General features: G+C 32.4%; 2 protein-coding genes across 2 annotated transcripts; one reads left to right on the top strand and one right to left on the bottom strand.

Moving 5' to 3' along the window:
• Window positions 1-1766: 1766 nt before the first annotated feature.
• On the bottom strand, window positions 1767-10203 carry LOC148599231 (uncharacterized). Its single transcript, XM_088558927.1, has 4 exons — window positions 9841-10203; window positions 6035-6126; window positions 5123-5286; window positions 1767-2504 (listed from the first exon to the last, which is right to left on the bottom strand). The coding sequence occupies exons 1-4, from the start codon at window positions 10081-10083 to the stop codon at window positions 2257-2259; spliced, it is 747 nt and encodes a 248-aa protein (XP_088415053.1). The 5' UTR covers window positions 10084-10203; the 3' UTR covers window positions 1767-2256.
• LOC148599232 (uncharacterized) lies at window positions 10196-21274 on the top strand. The gene is made up of 4 exons (XM_088558928.1): window positions 10196-10314; window positions 12527-12667; window positions 14549-14641; window positions 16517-21274. The coding sequence occupies exons 1-4, from the start codon at window positions 10242-10244 to the stop codon at window positions 16843-16845; spliced, it is 636 nt and encodes a 211-aa protein (XP_088415054.1). The 5' UTR covers window positions 10196-10241; the 3' UTR covers window positions 16846-21274.
• Window positions 21275-23850: the final 2576 nt, after the last annotated feature.

The following is a 23850-nucleotide window of genomic DNA, read 5'->3' on the forward strand; positions in this document are numbered from 1 at the left end:
CAGGCAAGAATTTTTATAATCAACCAGATGAGCAATTCAAGCCCCTCAGGTAGGCTCTTGTTTGGGTGCGACTCCTTCAATCCCTTACAACTGGAACATCATTAGAGATATCTGAAATCTGTTTGAAATACACAGGCAAGAATTAAGAAGAAGTAATCCAATAAAAAAATATTTCGAAATTGGACCAACCATAAAATTAGACTTTTTTTATGTGGCTTCTTTGACGCCTTATAACTCTAAAACAGAAAGATGTATATGAAATGATTGAAAAATGCAGGCAGAAATTCTCAGAGCAAACCTAATTTTTAAAATAAATTTGAAATTCAGACAAAAAATATGAAAAGGTCGTTCTATAGGGTGTGGCCCCTTTGATCCCTAAGTATGGAAAACCATAAAGAGGTATCTGAAATCCCTCCACTATGTCCCTGGATATAACTCAATTTAAAAAAAAAATCTGATTTGTTTTAATCATAAATGAACTAAAGTTAACAAACAACACTGACAGTGATACCATTTTTGGGGTATATAGATTTATTATGGTTTACATCCTACAGCAGTTAGTATTTTAGGACAAGAACATTTGATCAATCAAGTAGATTCTGCTTTATTATAACTAAAAACTGAGCTGAATTTTTAATGTACCAGCTGACAGAAACAACAGCCTAAGGTAGGCTTGTCACCACACTGAGACATATTAACCTATAAGTGGTTTTTTTTTTTTGTGTGTGGAAAATTTCATATTTATCTTCAAAAACTGGATGTTTTTAGCTCACTTGGCCATAGGCCATGTGATCTATTGCTATCACTTGGTGTTTGTCATCGTCTTTAACATTTCTTCATACATCTTTTCCTCTGAAACTACTGAATGGATTTGGATGAAACTTAATATAATTGTTCTTTAGCGTATCCTGCACAAGTGACCATTCAGATTTTTGATCTGTTTAAGAACATATACCGTTACATAGGGGTCAGACAGCAGATTTTTGTAAGTATCTCCTAAACTGTTAGATTTAAACAAATTCTGACATGGGGATAAAAGTGTTAAGCATGATAAGATCTATCTGGTCAAATTTTGGTGAAAATCTGTTGGCCCATGCAGAGTTGTCCTTTTTGGATGTTTTTTGCTGTTTTTGATGTTACCACTTTCATAAAAAATCTCAGAATCTACTGTACAGAATTCAACAAAAGTTGGTATTACTGTTTTTATGGTATCCTGCACAAAATGATCTTTTGGATTTTCGAATGTCGTAAAAACTAGCAGCTGTTACTAAAAATAGAACATAGGGGTCAAAATACAGTTTTTTGCAAATAATTCAAAAAAACTGTTGAATTTCACTATATTCTAATGGATAGTAATAGTGTTCATCATCAGAAGACTGACCTTCCCCAAAATTTTCAAAATGATTGTTGCCTGTTGTATGTACTATGGTCCCCGAAACAGGTTTTTTTTTGTTTTTCACATGTACAACTCTCTAAAACCATTTGCAACAAAATTTAATCAAAGTTGGCATAATTTTTTTTTAGGGTTTCCTACACAAACTGATTATCTAAAATTTTTCATCGGTCAAAATCATGGCTGTCCTTACTAAAAATAGCACATAGGGGTCAAAATGGTTTTTTTTGCTTACTTTTCCTCACCTATAGAAGGATAATGAAAATGAAAGCTACTAAATAGATAAACATGATATTCTGAGTTGACTGGAAGAAGTCCCAGATTTTAGTTATAAGGTCTGTCATATGTTTGGATAAATAATAGACAAATAAAATAGTACTGCTAGTGTATTATTATATCAGTTAATATGAAAAAAAAGTGAAAATGTTATAAAAATACACATATTACTATAAAAAAAGTAAACATTAACATATAATAGCAAATCAACAATAACAGATTTTACCCTGTCTCTATGAACATGATTATAAAGTGATATGTAAATACAGTTTTTTTGAAAGGGAAAAAGTTTTTGCATATAGTATATTTTACAGTGAGTAAACTAGTTAACTTCACTGAATAGATTTGTCTACTTCTGAGTGAAAGATCATTACCTGAGAAACTTCCTTTACGTTAAATAGTTAACTAGACAATTATCAAAGATATCAAAACTTTCGATTACTCCACAAGACATTTGAATTTATGTATATAAGAAAGTTTATATCCACTGAGGCATTTCATCAGGTAATGTTCATTCCAACAAGTGATTACCAACTATATAACCTGAAAAGAAATGTATAGCTACATGTATTCATAATACCTAATGTTCATAATTCATCATGAACTTTATTATTAAACCAAGTATCAAGTTCCTCTACATTTTCCCAATCTACTAACATCCACCAATCTTTAATGTAACTATTTCTCTTATTTTGGTGCTTTAGATAGTATGCATGCTCCCAAACATCCAGTGTTAGAAGTGGGTGGAGTCCTTCAGATAATGGACAGTCCTGATTGGCTGTAGTTGAAATAACCAATGAACTGTCTTTTGGTTGTCTTGATAAATAAACATATCCTGAAATAATCACCAAACAACTACTAAACAACTTTCTCTGTTTGTCTTTATCAGTTCTAATTTTTCTTGTAAAAAAAATCTGTAAATGTCTTATGAAATCATTTTTCATTGTTCACACATAGATTTTCATCCTATATATACTTTAAGATATAAATCAGAGCAAAAGTTAATCACATACATGATAACTCCACAGAATGAAAAAGAGACTCGTTTTTCAAGGATTTCAATAATTTTTATTTCAACAAGAGGATCTACGATTTGAAGAGAAAAAATCAGAATTTTTTCTGTTAAAGTTGTACAAGTGTAATCAAGGGAACCAAGGTTAAAGCAGTAATCAAAAGAATATAATCCAAGGACAGAGACCAGACATGGAAAACAGACATACACAACAAAGAACATAAAGTAACTAAAATCATACATACAAAGTAACAAAAGCACGGACTCGGACTCCACTAAAAACTGTGAGCACGGACCAGGTGCACCGGTAGGGTAAGCGTCCTCTGTTTTTCTAGAAACACCCGCCAAATTGCTCATAAAAAGACAAGTCCGGGGTAGACAAACGAGGAAAGGAAAACTATGACCCGTTGAATAAATCAGGTTTCATGGTGCAGATGGATACACCATAATGATCCACGAGTTCATGATGACGACCATGAAACTTCTGTAGTGATGACTTCAATCTTGTAGCAACATAACCCTGTTCCAGAAGCCTATTTGTTAGAGTTCTAGCACGATACAAAAAGTCTATAAGACAGGGTATGACATTAACATTTTATGAACCTCTACATGCCCAAATTGAAATCTAGATTGTCTTTAAGTAAATGAATGTTAAAAAATGAATATCATTTGGTTGCCCTCTAAGCAAGTACAATTTTAACTTTACTCATTCAAGTGTAGTTTGTCCTGGGCAATAGGACAACCTGTAACAACATACCCTGTAACAAAATTCACATTCTAACAGGTGATTACATTGAAGTGAACAGTGGAATTCGTCTGGACCCTGAGTATCTTAATTAAACCATAAAAGTTCTGATCTAATTTTTTTCTATATAAAGCCACATAATTGATTTGAAATCAGTCCATACATTGGGAATCAAGATAACTGTGATGACATACAAACAAGTTAATTCCAGGTAAAAATAAAAAAAAATATCCTAGATTATCATCGTCTCATGACCCAATTTTTTTCATAATCCCAAAAATTGTTTTATCAATTTTTCCCTTAAATTGATAAATAAAAAATTAGCCTGCCCACCCCCAATTTTGAAAAAAATGAGAATCTCAGATTTTTTTTTATGATAGCCTAACATCGAGTAGGGATTTAATAACATCAATACAAATAACAGATTGAAATCATCATATGTTCACACAAATCTAATACAACTGCAAAATTAATAAAATGCTTTGCTAGGTGCAGATGTTGAACCCAGAACAGTTGGGGCAAGTATGGACACATCATTCAAGCTTGATACAGCTATGAATTTTGATAGCAGTTTTGATACTTGAAACAGGAAAAAAATCCAACCAGAATGGAAGTGGTCCTTTTATGGTCCCACATTCTTCAATATGCATAACCCCTAAAATCAATCCCAGCCTTCTCTTTGTCGATGAAACCTATTTACATTAACTTAAGTTATTGTCCAAGCTGATTTCTGGCCCCTCATTCCTTAAAAGTACATGTCACTATCCCCAAAATTAATCGATGCCTTCCTTTTGGTTGTATGAAACCTTGTGGTGCAATATTTAATAGATCCATTCAATTACATGTATATGTCAAGATATCATGAAACTACTTGTTTCTGGCCCCTAATTCCTTAGCAGTTCAAGTCACAACCCCTAAAATCAATTCTAAGTTATGCCACCTTTCGGTACTATTTAAAGTCCATTCAATACATATAATCAAGTTCTTATCTGAAGTTCTGAACATAATGAAAATACTTAATTCTTCTTTCTTTTTGGCCCCTTTTTCCTAATGGTTCAAGTCACAATTCCAAAAGTACTGTAAACCAACTTATTTTCGCGATTACATTCTTTCGCATTTTGCTGTCGTTGACTAATTTTGCGAGGATTTATTTTCGCATTTTTAATCAAATAATTGCTTGAAGATAGGATCTAAGTATGCTTTTTCGCGACTATTTATTGTCGTGATAAGTCTATGTCCGAAAAAGTCGTGAAAATTAGTTTAAAGTAAATCCCAGGCCTTCTGGTACTAAAATGGGGTACAATTTCATAAAGATCCATAAACTAATACTTAAGTTATCATCCTGATATGAGATGTCTACATATGACAACATCCAGTGGGAGCTAGATATTAGGAACAAAGTTTTCTTTATCATTGAATACACGTTTACAGTGAAAAATAGAAAAGTCCTGTGAAACAGAAAGTTGATATTGGATGGCAACCAAAATTGCTCGCAAAGTTTGACCTTTTCATATAAAGCCATATATCAAATTTAAAATTAATCTATCTACAGAGATAAAGATAGTCAAGATGAAATTATGATAGACAGATAGATGGATAAGGTGGTTCCTATATACCTCTCACTTGTGGAGTGGAGGTATACCTAAACAATTGATTGTCCCAGAGACAGTTTTCAAGTCAACAACTTTATATTTACCTGATCCAAACAACGATAATGCTTTCATAGTAAATGCTTCCTTAAACTTTTTGTAACTACCAAAATTTGACTCTATATCCTTCATCAGATCTGATGAAGGTAGTCTCTCTTTCCCATCTGGGTTAGGGGACATAACTGACCAGTATAAGTTGTGGTTGACAAACCTAAGAGAAAAAGTTAAAAAAACTATTATATTAAAGGTAAGTTCAACAAATACAGTAACTGATGACCCAAAATGAGTCCTTGTATGAACATAAAACATGGCATAAATAAAAAAAAAAAACAAACAACCAAAGCATGCTCTATTTATAATTATCTTGAAACTTATCAATAAATACAGTCAAACTTGCTGCAATCACTGTTATTTGGTAATAACCTGTCTAAACCGTCTATGGTTGAAATATTCCTAAATAGTGCATTCTATTTTGTCTACAGCGTTTTGTATGTAAAATAATTAAACCTGCATAGATGATAAAACAATGTTCTAGGATTTTTCCAAATTTTAGGTTTTCATTGAAAATCTATAAATGAAGATTAACTTGCCCACACTTGAAGGTTGCTTTCCAAACTTAACAAATCTTTTAAAAGATTCAAACTTTCTGTTTGCAAAAGGGAAAATGGGGCATAATAATCAACTTTACCACACAAATGGCACCACTCTGTGTGACGGGAAAGTGGAATCCTAGAACACTGTAAAAAACACCTGTCTAATGAGAACATGGTTTTGCTCATCCCTGGAAGGTATTTCTGTAATGCTAGAGGTTGTCTGGCAACCTATTTTCCGACTTCGTGCCATCCTAAGGGTATTGGGTATGGAGGAACGGAATTCCAACCTTTTCCACTGTAGGAGTTCTTTGGAAGGTTGTTAAAGACAGATTTATACATATATATCTTTTTAATAACACAACTCACCCTCCACCATTGTTGATAATAGCAGTTTTGTACTGGCCAGGAATCTTGTCTGTGTTCTGGAGAATTTTCTGTATAGACTCCTCAGCAGGCCACTATAAGGTTTAGATAACATGTTACATGGTTACATCTATTATTGATAATCAGATGCATAAAAAGCACATACATAATTAATACACTTCCCCTCTTAAATCAATCACAGCTTTTTTTTAATTATGGTACATGTATCACATATCACATTTTGGTTGGTAAAATGGACTGACAGACAAATAATTCTGGTACAATGTAAATTATAGTGTGTTCAGCTAAAGATCAATATTGATCATTAAAGGATTAATTTGACCACTAGCCACAATGCAGTAAACAAAGTTATTTTAAGTAAACAATTTACTTTTCCTTATTTCAAAAGCAAGAAAAAATCGCAGGATTAAATAGCAATATATATGTCCTATCATTTTGGTCTACATGTGAAATGGTCCCAGTGTGAGTTGGGAAAATAAATACATGTAGAAGTAGCAAACATTTGTCATAGCAGTCACCTGAGCGGAGAATTTGTTTGCACCCTCAGAGGAAAATAGTTCTAATGACTTTTACAAGTTTGAGCAATGAAGTCCATGAGGTAAATAGAGGAAAAGTCCTTCTTATGGTTATCAATATGATTTAACCTTTGACCTTAGAATCACTGAGTGTCTGATTACAGTCTGAAAGGAAATTAACCTTTAATGAAAACAATATGCTTATCTGTTCAAGTTCTAATCTTAAATTAAAAAAAGAGAAAAATAAATCCTTTTTATGTAAAACTGTGAAAGGCATGATATATATATTTTTTAAAATATCAATATTCAATCTACCTCTTCTACCAGGTTAAATGTGCAACTGCCTGATATAAATTTTGTTCAATCTTTCAAAAAAGAAATTATACATCAGAAACTTTGTGTTATTAGACTTACCAACATGAACATATTATATACATACATTACATTGTCTTCTGATCTAATCAGAATCTTTGATTTTCAATATTCAAGTATGGCTTCCAAATACATTTTGTATTTATAAAATTTACTAAATCATAAATTGCAGGGGTAATTAAATTCTACTGAAAGGCATTATAGCCGGAATTTAAAAAAAAAAATAGCATTAGTGCTTGAGACAATTGTTGTCACTGACAAGTCATCTCATTTCTAATGGGAACCTGTAAGGACTAGCATATTTTGCACAGCTATTCATTATCCAAATGTTGTATATGATATTTTAAGAACATTGATTTCAAATTTTGGTATCTACCTATCAGTAAATACTTTTATTCAAACATTATCAGTTCAAATTTTGTTAATTTGGTTCCAATAAAACGCCACAATTGTGATAATAGAGCATGTACATGTAGAAACATATTAAATAGATTGAAATGGCTGCATACCAACATCAGTATAGCTATATGTAGCTAGATCACATGTAGAAGTCCAGATAAACATGACATTTGCTGAGACAATTATTCTCTGTCAATTATCCTTGGAGGCAACCAAGCAAATGAAAACTAGCCTCTCAAGAGGGCATAATTATTTGGACCAGTGTAGAAGATGTTTGGTACAAGTCCTTGCAAGAATCAAGCAAAATCATCATAAATGGTACTAATAATCTGAAACACAACAACATGTAACATTTCACCTAAATATAAGACAATATATATACTGTTACTCAATGGAAAAAAGAACAGACATGGTGAAACTCAACAGATGCATCAGCTGAGTATAACTAAAATCCAATGCATAAAAAATAAATGACGAGAAAGTTTTCTGTATTTAAAATAATATCTATTGAATCTGTGCATCACTGGAGATGAAAATAATTGCATTGGAGAATTTTAAAATAATAAATAAAGAAAGCCCTGCCTCAGTCACTACATAACGTAGTAATAATTTAAAAGGAAATTACATATAATTTTAGATATACAAATGTAGTAAAACAGCTGATGTCCCTCAACAAAAAAACGACAATGGTAAGTCATCCTTCAGGTACGAGGCAGCAAGGCTCTGGAATATGAGCTTTTAATTTATTTAGGTCCTACATTGTACATTTCTAGATGGTGTGGTGAGGAAAAATATTTATGTAGCTCTTGTAAATAGAAGGCCTTCATCCCAAATGGTATGCTTTCTGTTATTTTATGCTTTCGTGCTTTAGTATGCAAGCTTATTTTACTTTTATTTGCTTTATATGTGCTACCCTTGCTATTTCATTTTGCTGCTTATTTAGTTATGCATATAATGATGTATGCCATATTATATTTGTAAAGCATGATTTAATTTTATGTACGTCTTGTGATATGTTTATATAACGTATGTATTTCTTGTATGTTGGTTGAAGAGCTTAGTTATGCTCATGTTTATTGTTACAATACATGTTGACTTTAAATAAAAAGTCCCCTAAAAGTTTTTAAATTTGCACTGCATTTTACTGAAATTTAATTAATCTTATAAAAGTAATAAGGCAAACATTGTTTCTATTTCTTGATTCTGATAGTACAAATATTAATGGTCATAATAGATTATGTCATTATCATCACCCCTGCCTGAATATCATCATATATAGCCTATCGGTTTACAGATTTAGATTTATCCTGCAATGAGGTTATTTGTTATACGCAAAAAGGTATACAGTTATTTTGTTGCTGTATCCGTACATTAGCAGGTTATCGACTTTCTGGCTCCTCCAACTCTCGTCATCGGCGGAACTACTTTTTTCTGGTATGCATAAATTAATCATGGCCACCACCATAGATATGATATAAACAAATTGCGATTGCGTGTTCGGTTAATCTTTTTTCGTGTTTTGTTTCGTTTTCACTTTTTTAGCTGAATGAAATAAAAGATTTTATGTAAACCAAATAATGATTTTGTTTGTATTTTTTTTCACCGTCATATATATGGCAAATCCCAAATCTTGTTCAGATTTGATTCATTATCAGTTTGCAGACGACTTCCCCTGTCATTTCAGTCATGTTGGACTCGGGGGCCAGAGTGTCCGTCATATTTAACATAAACTGGTCCCCACTCAAAGAAATTGAAGCATTACAATATGATAAAACTTTTGAAGAGACAAAAAAAGGAAATTACAGGAAACTGTAATGCTCTTGGATTAATTACTGCCTAAACCCCAAGAAAATGAATCAGAGGAACACGACATTATAGATCTGCCCATACAACTGCCTCCTCTTCTTCAAAAATCTCAAACAAATATTTCAAATCCCAAAGAAACTAGTGCACTAATTTCACCCCTGAAATCTACTGCAAATACCAAACAGAAACGAGTCAGCTTCCACCTTCCTTGCGAAATTCAAAACTTTAATGTTCTTAAAATCGACTTTACAACATTTAAAATATTTGTATTTATTGTTCATTTTACTCATTTGTCCCTTGGAATTAAATAAATTTTGATACATTGCTCATTTTCTTCAAACAGCTTTGACAGATTATATTGTGCAGATTAAATTTCAATGTTTACTGAGTCATGCGCCATGCATATTAATTTTTTTCTTCCAGTTGAACAATTGGGTCTCCACAGGGGATATGCATTTTAAAATTTTATTTTAAAAATGTACACACGCACAAAACTATTAATGCAACAGGATAAAAACAATATAAGTACATTGTCAAAATTTATTGAAGATATGTGTATTCAGCTTGGAACGAGGGAAATAGCTCGGCGGAGTCTCGCATTTCCTACCCATTCCGTCGCCTCATCAGTGACATCACATATCTTCAATAATTTTCGACAATGTACCTATATTGTATATATAACTACATGTGTCTTACTGAATCTTCTAGCTTTCTCCAGGACTCCAATGCAGCATTCAATTTCTTAGAGTACGCCAAGTGATGACCTTGATGATGAACTCGTAATGTTGCTTCATCAATATAGGGCTCCAACTCGTCATAACCGTACGGCAAGTCTGGTAGCTGGTATTCTGATAATATCTGGTCATTTATAAGGTAGATTGCAGTTGTTTCTGTGGCCAAAAACATTGGAAGAATCATAGCCACTGTTAATGGTCTCATTGTATAGTCTTCTAGATACTTAATTTGATGAAGTGTTTTACCTAAAAAAGTTTAAAAAAGGGAAAATCTTGCACAGGGGAGTGAAACAGGGTGTAAATGCCGTCTTGTTGTTGGAGAGCTCAGTAACGATAACTCCGTTTAACCAAACAATCAGGAAGATGAGAACAACATTGGTTTTAGTTTTTGTTTCTGCAATTTTGACATGTCAGTCTAAAACATTCAGTCTGAGAGGTTTGTTGAGTTAAACAGCTCTATGGAACGTTTAACTGCTTTGTGTCCGAAAATCCATTTGATTTCTAAAGCGAGGATTTTCTGAGTTTTCTAGTCATCTCGATCATAGAACGTTTCGGTCACAGTACATTTCGGCCATAGTACATCTCGGCCGTAGTCGTTTCGGCCATGGTTTTCAATATGTATTCAGTTGATATATCATAAGTAAATTAACATTTAGTTGGTTTTATAATGTAATACATTTATGATTGTCATCTTTTTTTTTGGTGGTGAAGTAGTTTTATTAGAGTAAAAAAGGTGTTTGATGTTATATGGAATCGATGATTTACAAACCGCAATGATATGTGGAGCAAAATAATATATCTCTTGCACATACTTCAGAGGACTCTGTATCTTTCAGTTGTAATTTTAAGTCAAAAGGATTTCAGATACACATGTTTCGGTGCATTTAATGAACTGTATAATATTCAATTACATATCTATGCTATAGTGTAACCAATGTGTTTTAGTGACCAAAGGATTAATATACAAGTTATACAAGCAAAAGTATTCAAATTGTCTTGTATATTAATCATCATAGTGTAGAAACAGCAATTTTCTCATCTTCCCTCCCTTTTTTTCATCTAGATGTCAGCTTGGGTACACAACTTGGGTATTTATTGTTCCATAAATTTTCTGTGTTGTTTCATTTATATAATTGATGTCTCCTCATTAGTTTATAACAATTCATTAATTATTTGTTAATTGATAATCAAAGACATAAATGATAATTAGTGATAATCAATCTGCTCATTATCAATTATTATCAGTTTTCTTTTAATCAATTTATATTTTATACCCATCTTCAATGAGTTGATATATACAAATTGGTTTTATATTTACAACAAAATACAATATTTTTAAATATGTCAACGAAATATATACTGTGGTAAAGATAACTATGGCCGAAGTGACTACATGTATGGCCGAGATGGTAGTATGGCCGGAACGACTTGTATCATTTTCTGATGATTTCTAATATTACAGCTGTATTAGCTGTCATTTTCGTAAATTTTTGTTTCTGTTGAAATATGCCGTAACTTTGAATTATGCTTACCTGTGTATCTGTTATTGTTATTTTTTTTATCAAGGTTAAAGTATATGTATTTTTAACCCTGGTGAATGTCCTGATGGCAATCTTCAGAAGTAATGGCAAAAAATGATTAGATCAGACCTATCGATCTTCCCTGATAAAAAAAACGTTGTTTTTGCAATATTCTGTTGGTATTATCAACATTTATTGCTTCAACTGCATTACTACAAACTTATTTCATTGATTTAGCAAAATTCAGCAGAACCAAAACTGAACAAATTCGGCAGCTAATGCAGCTTTAACAAATCAATTTCTAATATTAAAAAATCAGTTTCAAATATTAAAAAAATCAGTTTCAAATATTAAAAAATCAGTTTCAAATATTAAAAAAATCAGTTTCAAATATTAAAAAAATCATTTTTTAATATTAATAAATTTGACTTTTTGTCCACTTAGGCTTGCCATAAGGATGTTTATTATACTTAACTATATCTATATGTTATTTAAAATAAAATAGAATAAGTGTAAAAAAACAGACATTCAGAATAGTAAGAACACATATGTGTCTATAATTTTTCAAATATAATAGTTTGTCCTTCATTAAATAAATAAATTTCTTTGTTTTAATATATGTACATATTGGGCAGTTTTCGTCCACACAAAGAAATGCACAGGGATTGGGTAAAGAAAGGAATTCTACATTCTAGACTATGTTTTGGTCAATTTTTATGTGTAGTTTTTGGTAGGAAAACATAGTATTAAGGCACATCGGAATATCCTTACTTTTTGCACCTAATTGGTGTGTTTTGGTAATAATTACATTCAGGTGGGGTCTGTCCCTGTGATTGCTGGTTCATGTTACTTAATAGTTTACATGAGATTTGGTAATTAGTTGTGTTTCTTCAATTCTATGTGATTAGCAGGAATATACAAATAACAGGTATGTGAATAAGTGAATCCACTGTACTACTATCAGTATGAATCTATTCTTTATTGTATAAAATCAAATTAATATGTCTTTAGCTATATCTCTGTGTTCACTCAAACAGAAGCAAAATAGTTTGGAAAGTGAAAAAAAAAAACAACAAAAAAAAAAAAACTACATTATTATGATTATACCATATTTTGTTTTTTCTTTAGAACTCCAGACAATCATACAAAGCACTGTTGGTAATGAAGTTGAACTACGTAACCATGGAAACGGAGCATGTTCTGTGATTGGATACAATGCAGGTTGTTGTCAGCATATAGAATTGGACCAAGTACATTTAAATTCTACTGGTAAGCTGTTATGACAATCAAGCTCTTGTGATTGTTCTGAATCAGAGTCTTGAGATTTTTTCAAAAAGATTCACATTATATGCCAATGCAAACAAAGTCTGTGTGTACACAATACTTGGTAGTGCATCTCCTTCCTAACTCTTCAAGGGAGATTAATGAACTTTTATAAGAAGGTTGGCATAGATTGAGCAGGACATGCTTAGTCTTCCAGAGCATTTAATGTCAGTCTGTTTTTAAGTGGCTAATATTGTTAGCAAATTCTTGCACTCATAATATCAGTACTTTACATTTGCGTATTATTTGCATGATTATCATGATTATATATTACTACACCTCCTAATGCTGCAGATACAGTGAGTTAGTGACCCAGAACCATCATGTACCAAAATGTACCTTTTTGTACCATGTTTTTTTTTACTTGTATGAAAACTAGAAGTTTACATTTAAAGATGAAATAATCGGTTAGCATTGAACTTTCTTTAATATTAATTAGAAATACCTAGTCTCCCATTCCGAGGTTGCCAGTTGTTTAATGTGGTTCCTAATCTGGTTCCCTGGTCATAAGCAACCCAAAGATCACTAAAGATTTGAGAGAAACTCTTGGTTACCAGTTGTTTTAATTGAGAAGCATTCGGGTTGTCACGGTTACAAAAGAGTAATCAAGGGAACCAAGATTCTAGTGGATGACACCAGATTTTAGAGCATATTACAACTTCACTTGAGCTCATGCCTTTTTGGATGTTGAAAGCAAGCCTAAATCAGTGGCATAGAATGTTTGATGATTAGCGACTTTGAAGATATCAGTCTTTGATTTTTTGTGGTAGATCATATTGCTAGTGCTTTATTCTTGTTTCCCTTATCTTCAGATTTTCTGTGTTATCTTTTTTATTTGGTTTGCTACATTGTGTTTCTGGATAGTCTATATTTCATGTGTTCATGTTTAGGTCATAGTTTTTTTCCTCCTAAACTGCTAGAGGGGTTTTGATAAAATTTTATTGGAAGGTTGGGTATCATATGCAGATGTACATGAAGGAATATAATTACTGATGGGGGACTTCTAAGGGAGATAATAAAAATTAATGGTTTTACATGTTTAAACCTTTTAAGCATAACCTCTTCTAAACTGCTGAGGGGATTTTCATGTAAATTTATAGGAAGGTTGGATATTATATGAGGAATTGAATTCGAAAATTAAGAATACTTTCTTCTTGGGCCAAAAAATAATTGTCTTATTTCCTGCTATCATCAAGAAAATAATAGGGTAGTTACTAAGGTAGGGAAATTATTTTATTTTTCAACTTTTTAGAACATTTTACACTGTTCCATAATTAACATAATTAACTCAGTCTTGACTTTAAGAGTGCTTGAGCCAAAATGGCCATTAAATTATTAGGGTAGGCACAAGAAAATAGGGTAGGTATATAGGGTAGTGGGAAACAGACATATCATATTTTTTTGCCTTACTGTTTAACAGCCATTCTCTGTAACCATTTAACATGATGTGCCACGCATGGTGACCGATTTCTTTTATATTTACAGGACTAGCCTTATACCACCAAAAAGTGAAAAATAACTTGCAGTTTCATCTTTCTGACTGTCTGTTGTCATGGTAATGAGGTGCTAAATTTTCCCGCCAAAATTAGGGGTTCTTTGGTTTGAAAAGTAGCAATGTTTACTCTACTATAAATGCTACAAGGTGTGTTTCAGCAAAAACATGAAGTAAAAACTATTAAATACAACTAAAATCGATAGAGTGATCCTTTAAAATTTTAATCCTCCTGCTAAGTTTTTGTTTGAATGCCAATATTGTGCCTTTTACTGTCTCAAATGTTTGAGTCGTCTGTTTATTTCTATTTGAGGTCTTTTTTCTTTGTTTTTTAGTTTGTGTCAATGTAAGCTACCTACCAGAGGACTATGGTGTTTCTCTTACTCTCACAATTGATCGCAAGACCATCATTAATGAAACGGTCTCAGGTAAGTTCATCATTTTATATTTGCCATTGCTGACTGCTAAAGGAAATAATTATTTAACTTTCTATTGATCAGCATGATTTTCTTCGAGGTATACAATACCTCTAAGTTACTTATAAGGCAGGAAAATAATAATGTTGTGTTTCAGATCACCCCTTAAAAATTTTGTAGGGTTGGTAGGTAAGGATTATTAAGTCACCGACCAAGAAGTGACGATGATTTAATTATTTTTACTCTGTTTTTTATTATTATCATTATTTTTCTGTCATCTTCCATCTTCTAATCAATGAACTATCATGAGAAATTCTCAGAAACCATATGGCCAACTCTTACACAACTTCGCACAAATATCCAGTACCATCTGAAGTTGTACCTTAAGTTTTCAAAACTGTGAAAAAGATGGCCGTTTTAAAATGGCTGCCAAATTAGGAAAAAAGGTCAAAATATAGGACATTGTAATATCTCAGAAACCTAGGTGCCTATATGGAATTTGAAATTTGGTACAGTGAATGATTATGCAAAAAAAACCACAAAAAACAGAAACAATATGTTGCCTCTTGCCATGGTAACAAATTTTTCCTCCAAAGTTTCAAAATTCTCTGATTTGGATGAAATATGGTACTTATTGCGAAGATGACAGTTTAAATTTTGACAATTCAAGAAGATTCGAAAGTTGATGTTACCATGGCAACCAATTTTCCTGCCAGAATTTAAAATTGGTACAATATAGACATGTTGGATGAAATTTAGTTTCTGGGGTGAAAAGGACATGCTGAATCAAAATTTTGGGATCTCAAGACCATGTGAAAGTTGCTGTTGGCATGGTGACTGATTTTCCAGCCAAACTTCAAAATGCTTTGATTTTGGTATAATTTCATTTATTGGGCAAAAATAATGTGCTACATATTTATTTTGAGGTTTTGAGGCAATGGTGTGTTAAACGTAAACTTTAATTATTTTTCTGATTTTTTTATTTTTTTTATTTTTTTTTATTTTATTTTTTATTTTTTCTAATTTTGAAATGAAATAAGTGTGACACCGAACTCCTCAGAATACAATAAAAACCAAATCAGTTTTGGCCTGAACCCCCTACCAGGACCATGCCCTGGATCAAATGCTGAAAATTGTTGTCTTCCCATCTATATTTCTTCCAAACTTTCCTTCTTAATAACTTCCTGTCTGTCCTTCAAACTTCATGTCTCTCTGTCCGTCTTTCTTTACATATTTCTGTCTGTCCTTTTATATATCTCCCTGTCTGTCCTTCTTTATATCTCCTTGTGTGTCTTTCTGTATGTCTTAGTGTCTGTCCTTCTATATATCTCTTTGTTTTTCCTTCTGTGTGTCTCCCTGTCTCTCCTTTTGTCTGTCCTTCTGTATGTTTCTCTGTATGTCCTTTCATATGGCCCCTGTCTGTCCTGTCTATCCCCTGTCTCTCCTTTTGTCCTTCCTTCTATATGTCTGCCTGTCTGTTTTCCTATATATCTCCCTGTGTGTCCTGTCTGACATTCTATATATTTCATAGTCTGTTCTTCTATTATATCTCCCAGTCTGACCTGTATATCTCCCTGTCTGACCTTCTGTATATCTTCCTGTCTATCCCTCTATTTATCTCCTGTCTGCCCTTCTATCTATCTCCCAGTCTCTCCTCCTGTCTGTCCGTTATATCTCCTAGTTAATGAAAATATCAGAATTGATTTTTTTTAAATTTACAGTATGTGGATATTACAGAAATGTCAATTTACATTACTTTGTTCTAAAGATCGAGATAGAATTTTTTTTTCTTTTCATTCTAAGCACAGTTATTGCATAGAACCATAGTAACATTACAATATATAAAACATGCTATTTCATTGATGTCCTGTGTCTTTTTTTATTCAGCAAGAAGCCCTCCAGCTGTGTGTGCTGAGTTGCCATATACAAAAGAGATAGCCAGTATTTGTATTAAATTCCATGACCTTGATATTTCAAAGTCAGCATTTAAAGGATGTGTTAAGATTATTATTGACTTGGCATATGTCAGTATTGCTGATGTTGAACTTGGGTGTTTTACCATCCCACTAAAAGGTCAAGAGTCAAGGTTCAATAATGGAGTTGAAAGATACAGTGTTCTGAGAGGCCAAAAGGAAAAAATAGGTCAAGGTTACAGTACTAGCCTGAATTCTTTGATTTCAAGGTTAAGAAAGAAATATCAGAAAATAAATTTTTAGATATGGTCAAGCAGAAACAAATGCACAGCTGAAATCACTTGTCATGAATATTTGTTAGGCATGCAGTCAGACTGCAAATTTATATTCCTTACTTTTTGTTTTGCAGTCTGATTATACATGCATGAATGGTGATGACAAAATTCTCAAGTTAACTTTTCAAGCATATATATATGTAAAGAATGTTCACAGTAAGTCAGAAGTGATTAATTGACTAGACATATAGGTAAACTTTTCAGGATTTTTTTTAGGGATCATCTCTGACTTTGGTACATTGTTTTATTAAACCTTCTTAATGTTGTTTCCCTCCTAATTAAATCGGTTCCATTACAGACCATACAAGTATAATACTGATAATGTTAGTGATAAAATTAAAGTGGAAATATTTTCTAAATACCAGTTAAATTTCAACTTTTCAAGTAGGAATTGTTTCCGCTTTTAAAATTTTGCTTGTGGGAATCTTCAAAAATTATGAAGGAATTATGCAGCTAATTTTTTTGGTACTTACTGAATTTAGTAACTGGAAATATTTCTTAAATTCAGTCTCTGATTTTCAGTTCCTGCAGGTTAAAGTTAAGATTATATAATTCCACTATGACAGGAATTATTCGGATAAATTTTGATGCCTTTTTCTTCTTATTTTTTTTCATAACTTTTTGATATTTTGCATAATTTTATATATCTTCATAAATACAGATGTATTTTGCTTATACATTCATAGATGTGTTTTTAGACTGAAATGTTAATATATATTTTGTATTGTTTGGTAAGACTTAACGGAACATTTTTGCATGAAAATTGATATTGCAGTATCTGAACCAATTCTTACAACTATTGCGTCTGGTCATTGATCACTGATCAATTATCAATTCATCAAACCGATACAGTAAATATGTGAATGCTGATCGGAAAATATATATTATAAATTCCATTTTTTAGGTTTTCCATTTTTCCTCGTATATAAAGTTGGAAATAAATTTAAATACTTTTTTATACATTTGTTTTTTGTTTTTTGTTTTGGATAAAATACAAATTGTGGATTTAATACTTAAAATTCATGTTGTGGCATGATCTTGGATTCTTTCCAATGAAAGTTCTGAAATCATCCATAACAAAACAACAATCAGATTGGTCACCAGTCATTGGCTATCTATCTGTCAGCAATCATTTAATCGTGAGTCTTTGATACGTCAAACAGTTGCACAGATCAGTTCAGGAACTGTAACCATGGTAACTATGATTGTATTATTAATGAGTTTTGTATTTTGAAACTTAAACCAATTTTTTCTATGTTATTTTTGTTGTTGACATTGTTACCATTTTGTTTTATTTTTTAAGTCCAACATATATATACATATTACAATTACAAGTTACATAATAATTACCAATATTAATGTATTATTGTTAATAAATATGAATACTTGAAAATTCTAGAACACTAGTTTAAATTATTAAAATTTGATATTATTAATGCAATAAGAATCTCAGTTATTTCTGAATTTTTAATAAATCTTAGTATGATGGGCTTTCACGTTTGAAATATCCTAGTTGTTGATGGTAGTAGCCAATTAGTCTGATATAGAATAGTACATCAATAATCATTTATATATTGTTTATTGTAAAAATCTTTCACTTTAAAGCTTTATTTTCTTTTCTTGTATGTGTGTTATGCTTACATTAACTTCAAAGACTGGTTTTGTAAATGTAGTACATTTTGTAGATACTCTGTTATGATTTTTTTTTATAGATACTCTATCATGAAACTTTCAAATTAATTTGATGAAATTTGTTTTCAGGATGGAACATACATATTTATTGTGTAACCTAAATTTATAAGTATTGTGGACAAAATATTGAGATAACAGTTTCAGTTTTTGTCCTGATTAAACTCCCTAATTTTTTGTTATAAAAATTTCAAAACCTTCCAAAAAAGTGATGTTGACAATGAAATTACCTACAGTACTGACTATATACACATCCCATGGATGTATTCATTGATTAAAAAAAATTACCCTTTTTGAAAAATCTATTTCCAAAAAAAATAACTATATGAATGACAACATGTCATGTCTGCTGTTTTGTGCAGTCCTGTTGCTTTGATGTTGTAAAGGTTGATGGAGCTAAGAGTGAGAGAAAGGAATGGTGTATAGGTTGACAGAACTAAGAGTGAGAGACTGGAATGGTGTATAGATTGACGGAGCTAAGAGTGAGTGACTGATATGATGTCTAGGGTGACGGAGCTAAGAGTGAGTGACTGATATGATGTCTAGGATGACGGAGCTAAGAGTGAGTGACTGGTATGGTGTCTAGGTTGATGGAGAAACTGGAATAGGGTATTCCTGTTTAATGCAATTTTCGATGGATTGAACTCAGATATGGATGAATTGAGAGCTGTTTTCCCTTGATATTTTTGTTAATGTATTTTTATAGAATTTATACATGTATTAGACATAGGACATTCTAAAACAAATTGATTTTTGTATGATGAATTTTCTATGCTTTTGTTCATAAATATTGTTTTACATTGTAGTATAGTAAAATTGTCCAATGCTTTTCAAGTCAATTTAAGCCCCATGTACTTTAAGGATGTGTGTGTTGCTCATGTTTAGGGGACAAATATTAGATTTTTGGGGGGGGGAGGGGGTAGCTGACAAATCCTTTTCCAGCCAAAATTTCATACACGTATATCTAATAAACAAGAAGTTGGGCTCTGTATTCTACTCCATTTGAAGCTGGAGGGGTTTTCTCTTTGTGGGGAATTATGAAATTGGACCACAAAATGTCATACTACTAAAATAATGCCTAGACTGGAAATAGAGGTGTTTATGAAAAAGGGACCACTTTGATTTGATATAAATTATTAATCTGTTTGAAATACTTACTCGGAACCAAAATTCAGAGCTGTATCAAGCTTGAATGGTGAGTCCATGCACTTCGACCTCTCAATGCCAAAGACATATTTGATTTTAAACTCATCTGGCCAAAGGCCAAGTGAGTTATTGCCATCACTTGGCGTCCGCCGTCGTCATCAATGTCGTCGTCCGTCACTGTTAACAATTATACAAAACTTTTCTCCTCTGAAACTACTTGACCAATTCCAACCAAACTTGGTATGAATGTATCCTTAATAGAACTGATGTCGGGATTCTTGATTCGTCGAAAAACATTGTCTGCTAAAAAATAGAATGTAGGGTCAGGCAGTAGTTTTTTGCATGTTCATACAAATTCATACATGGGTAAAAGTGTTCTGCATGGTAAGATCTATCTGTGGTCAAATTTTCGTTTTAATTTGTTTAGCCATGTTGGAGTAATATTGCCTTTTTCGACGTTTTTTGCTTTTTTTTTAATGTTGTTTCTTTCCAAAATCTTCTCCTCTGACACTACTCAACCAATTCGAACCAAATTTGGTATGAATGTTCCTTGTGGTATTCTGCATACAATTGATGAGAAGATTTCCGATACGTCGAAAAACATGGCTACTGTTTCTAAAAATGGAACAGGAGTCAAAAAGTATTTTTTCGCATGTATCTCCAAAATTGTAAAGTTAACTACATTTTGACTGGGTTAAAGTGTTCAGACTGTTAGGATCTGTCTGTGGTGGTTCAATTTTTGTTTTAATCTGGTAAGCCATGTAGAAGTTGTTGCCTTTTTCGACGTTTTTTCGCTATTTTGAATGTTGTTTCTTTCAAAAATCTTCATTCATATTACTAGATCAACTGGAACCAAACTTGGTGTGAAGGTTCCTTGTGAAATCCTGCATAGAACTGTTGTGGAAATGTTTGATTCGTTGAAAATTTTTTTAAAGCCTGAAATGATCCTTATTATAAGACCTACAAAAGTCTCCAGGGATCAAAGTTGTCAGACGTTTCCTTCTAAGAGTTATTGCCATTGAAAGGTGAAAAGTTATGTTTTTTTACAGTTTTTAATCAATATCTTGAAAACTATGATAAATAGAATAAAACCTTATCATGTTGAAATGATCGTTATGACCTTCAAATGTTTTGGGGATCAAACTCGTTGGACGACTCCTTGTTAGAGTTATTGCCCTTAAAAAAATATGTTTTTAGCAGTTTTCAGCTAATATCTTGAAAACTATAGTCGATAGAATGAAACTTTCAATTGATGAAATGACCCCTCTGATAAGTCCTACCAAAGTATTCATTGAGTCAAAATTGTTGGACAGCTCCTTGTTAGAGTTGTCCTTGAAAGACAAAAAAAAAGTAACCAGGTGAGCGATTCAGGCTCCTGGGAACCTCTTGTTTTCAGTAAAATTGAAGAAAAAACATAAACATGTCTTTGGCGTTGACCGAATCTCCCGAATTAGAGTTTACATCAGAGAAACCATTCTTTAAAATATTACTCATGTCTTTCAATTAAGATTTTTGTTTGCATTATGTATTTGCTTGCATCAATAAAGAAAAGAAGAAACGAGTTTTATCAGTGATTTTACCAAACCCATTCCACCAAAGCCGTATACAGTATAAAATTGCCTAGATGGTCTTATAGTAGCAAGCTTGCCTTGAGAGTGGAAGACCGTCGAGGGCTTGAATAATACTGGTTGATATATACAATGTAGATATAGTCACTGCTTCTCCACTTACAACCAGTAAAAAGGAGATTGAGACTGAGAACTGGTTGGTAAAGAATTGTGTTCTAGTGGCGTGAGCTGGCGGGCGACCCACGAAAACCATGAAAATGGGTACCTCACGAACACTTATACTGCAACTAAAATGCCTACCTTCTTCATATATCACTACTCATAAAAAGTAGACTGATATGGGCGCTCATCTGTACCTACCCATTTAAGATTTAAGTTAAGTTGACCTCACCCCGTGGCTTCTATCAGCTAGCACACAAAAATCTGGTTCAACATGTCAGAAAAGTACAAAGCAGGATCTGTTTGATATATCTGCAAAAAAAAATAAATACATAAAAACAAAACAAAAAAAAAAGACCTACAAATACAATACAAAACAAAAACAAAAAACAAAAAACAAACAAACAAACAAACAAACAAAAAAAAACGGGCCGCAAAACAACCCCGAGACATCAGAATCCAAGTACATGGCCTAGAGGTATAACCAGGTAACAGAAAATCTGCCTCAGAATTAATTAAATACAATTATACATCTAAAAACTGAAGATATGTTTTGACTTTTTGGTTTATCTGTCTTAAAATGCATGAAATATACCCCATGCAACATGGAAATACAATTGATGTACATAAATCAATCAACCGTACAATCACAGATAGGAATACAGATATACCTATATTATCACTGTTAGCTTACAACCAACAGGCAATGATTCTAGACTTAGCAGAAAAGACACACAAGTGTCATCAGTTATAAGACTAGATTGGGGCAGGCAAATTTTTTTATCATAGTTCTTGACGTTATAGAAATCAAAGTCTTGCAAATGGCACTGCTATCTGTCGTTATGTATCTCTATCAGCAAAAACATACCGAAACATCAACAGTTGGATGATTCAAATTACGTCTAAATAGAAATTAAAAACATGACCTAATCGTTAACACATAAAATAAAAACGATCTACATACACAATGTAGCAAACAGAACAAAAAAGATTACACATTTAAACTGAAGGTAAGGGAAACAAGACGTCACATTGAATGAACTTCCACAAAAATCGGGAGTGATATCAGGCACCTCGGAAGGGTAAACATGTCCGGCGCCGTCAGCGACATCCATCATATTGCAAGTGAATTCGGCAATGATCATCGTAACATGAATTGAGATTTTTCCTTGGTTCTTTTTCTAAAATAAATATGAGAGGAAGACCAAGTGTGCTCTAATTATACAATAGTTGTCGCTAAAATGGTCAATATCGTGATATTTAGACTGTTTAGACTGCCCACAGGACAGCGGTATTGACTAATACCGTGATAACGACCGAGCCGTAGGGTCGGCCATTATCACTGTCGCAGTCAATACCACTGTTCATCTCAAATCATTATAAATGAAAAGTTTATTTGAAAATCTTCATTTTTACGTTAATTATGGGAGAAATATTGAATTGATCAAAGTTGTTTCGTCAATGGCTGAGTAAAAAAAGGTTCTTACTAAAACATGTAATTAGTTTAACTTTACTTTAAAACACACACACACACACACACACACACACACACACACACACACACACACACACACACACACACAGCCCTTAGCTAATTAAATTGTTTAATTAGTGCTTTACTATAGCTTTCAACTAGCTGATTACTGCTTCCTATTGAGAATCTGATTCTTTTTTTAAAATCATTTGGATAAATTGTAGCTAAACCATTCAAATGATAATGAAAAAGTAAAAAATAAGACTACTAAACATTACAACGAACAAAGAAGCAAATTTCAAATGAGGGGAGAAACAAGTTGTCCCAACTGAGCACTATTTAGTCGCCCTTTACGACAAGCTTAGCGCTGCTGCAGGCCTATTCTTTTAACACCCGGACCTGCATGATGCGGGTATATTTGAAGAGGACATTTTCAAACAACACAAAATAAACACTATGCAGGACATGACACATGAACACATTTCTACTTTCCTCGTGTTTTCGGAAGGTTGCTAAGATAAAAATTATGAAAAATTATTAATTTGTGATCGAATTTTATCGAAACCCGTGGTATTTATTTTAATGGTTCCTGTGTGTGAATATTCGTGTATTTCGAATATAAGTCTTATTTTCACAACGTATTACTTCATTCTGCGTAGAGTAAAGCTAGAAGTAAAACAGGTTTTGAAAATAAAAAGCAAAGGCCCATAACACTACAGCATTTAAAAATTGAAAAAAAATATATTTCGGTAAAGGACAAAAATAAATCTTATTAAACTCAAAAATGAAACAGTTAAAGCGCTAGGATTTAGGCTAACGTCTGTAGAGATAGCATGGACTAAGAAAAACAACTCCAAAGTTTGAAACCAAACAGTGATCAATTAAGAGCTATTTTACTGCTTTTGCTTGCTTCCTAGTATGCGAAAAATCTATTTGA

Source organism: Perna viridis, chromosome 13, assembly GCF_037379345.1.
Source record: "Perna viridis isolate PV_CMFRI_1.1 ecotype Kerala chromosome 13, ASM3737934v1, whole genome shotgun sequence".
NCBI classification, from domain to species: domain Eukaryota; kingdom Metazoa; phylum Mollusca; class Bivalvia; order Mytilida; family Mytilidae; genus Perna; species Perna viridis.

Coding starts and splice junctions, on each gene's coding strand:
- LOC148599231 (XM_088558927.1), bottom strand. CDS start 10,083: ATGAGACCATTAACAGTGGCTATGATTCTTCCAATGTTTTTGGCCACA. Junction 6,127..9,840: donor GGAGAAAGCTAGAAGATTCA/GTAAGACACATG, acceptor TAAACCTTATAG/TGGCCTGCTGAGGAGTCTAT. Junction 2,505..5,122: donor ATTATCGTTGTTTGGATCAG/GTAAATATAAAG, acceptor TGATTATTTCAG/GATATGTTTATTTATCAAGA.
- LOC148599232 (XM_088558928.1), top strand. CDS start 10,242: ATGAGAACAACATTGGTTTTAGTTTTTGTTTCTGCAATTTTGACATGT. Junction 12,668..14,548: donor AGTACATTTAAATTCTACTG/GTAAGCTGTTAT, acceptor TTTGTTTTTTAG/TTTGTGTCAATGTAAGCTAC. Junction 14,642..16,516: donor CATTAATGAAACGGTCTCAG/GTAAGTTCATCA, acceptor TTTTTTATTCAG/CAAGAAGCCCTCCAGCTGTG.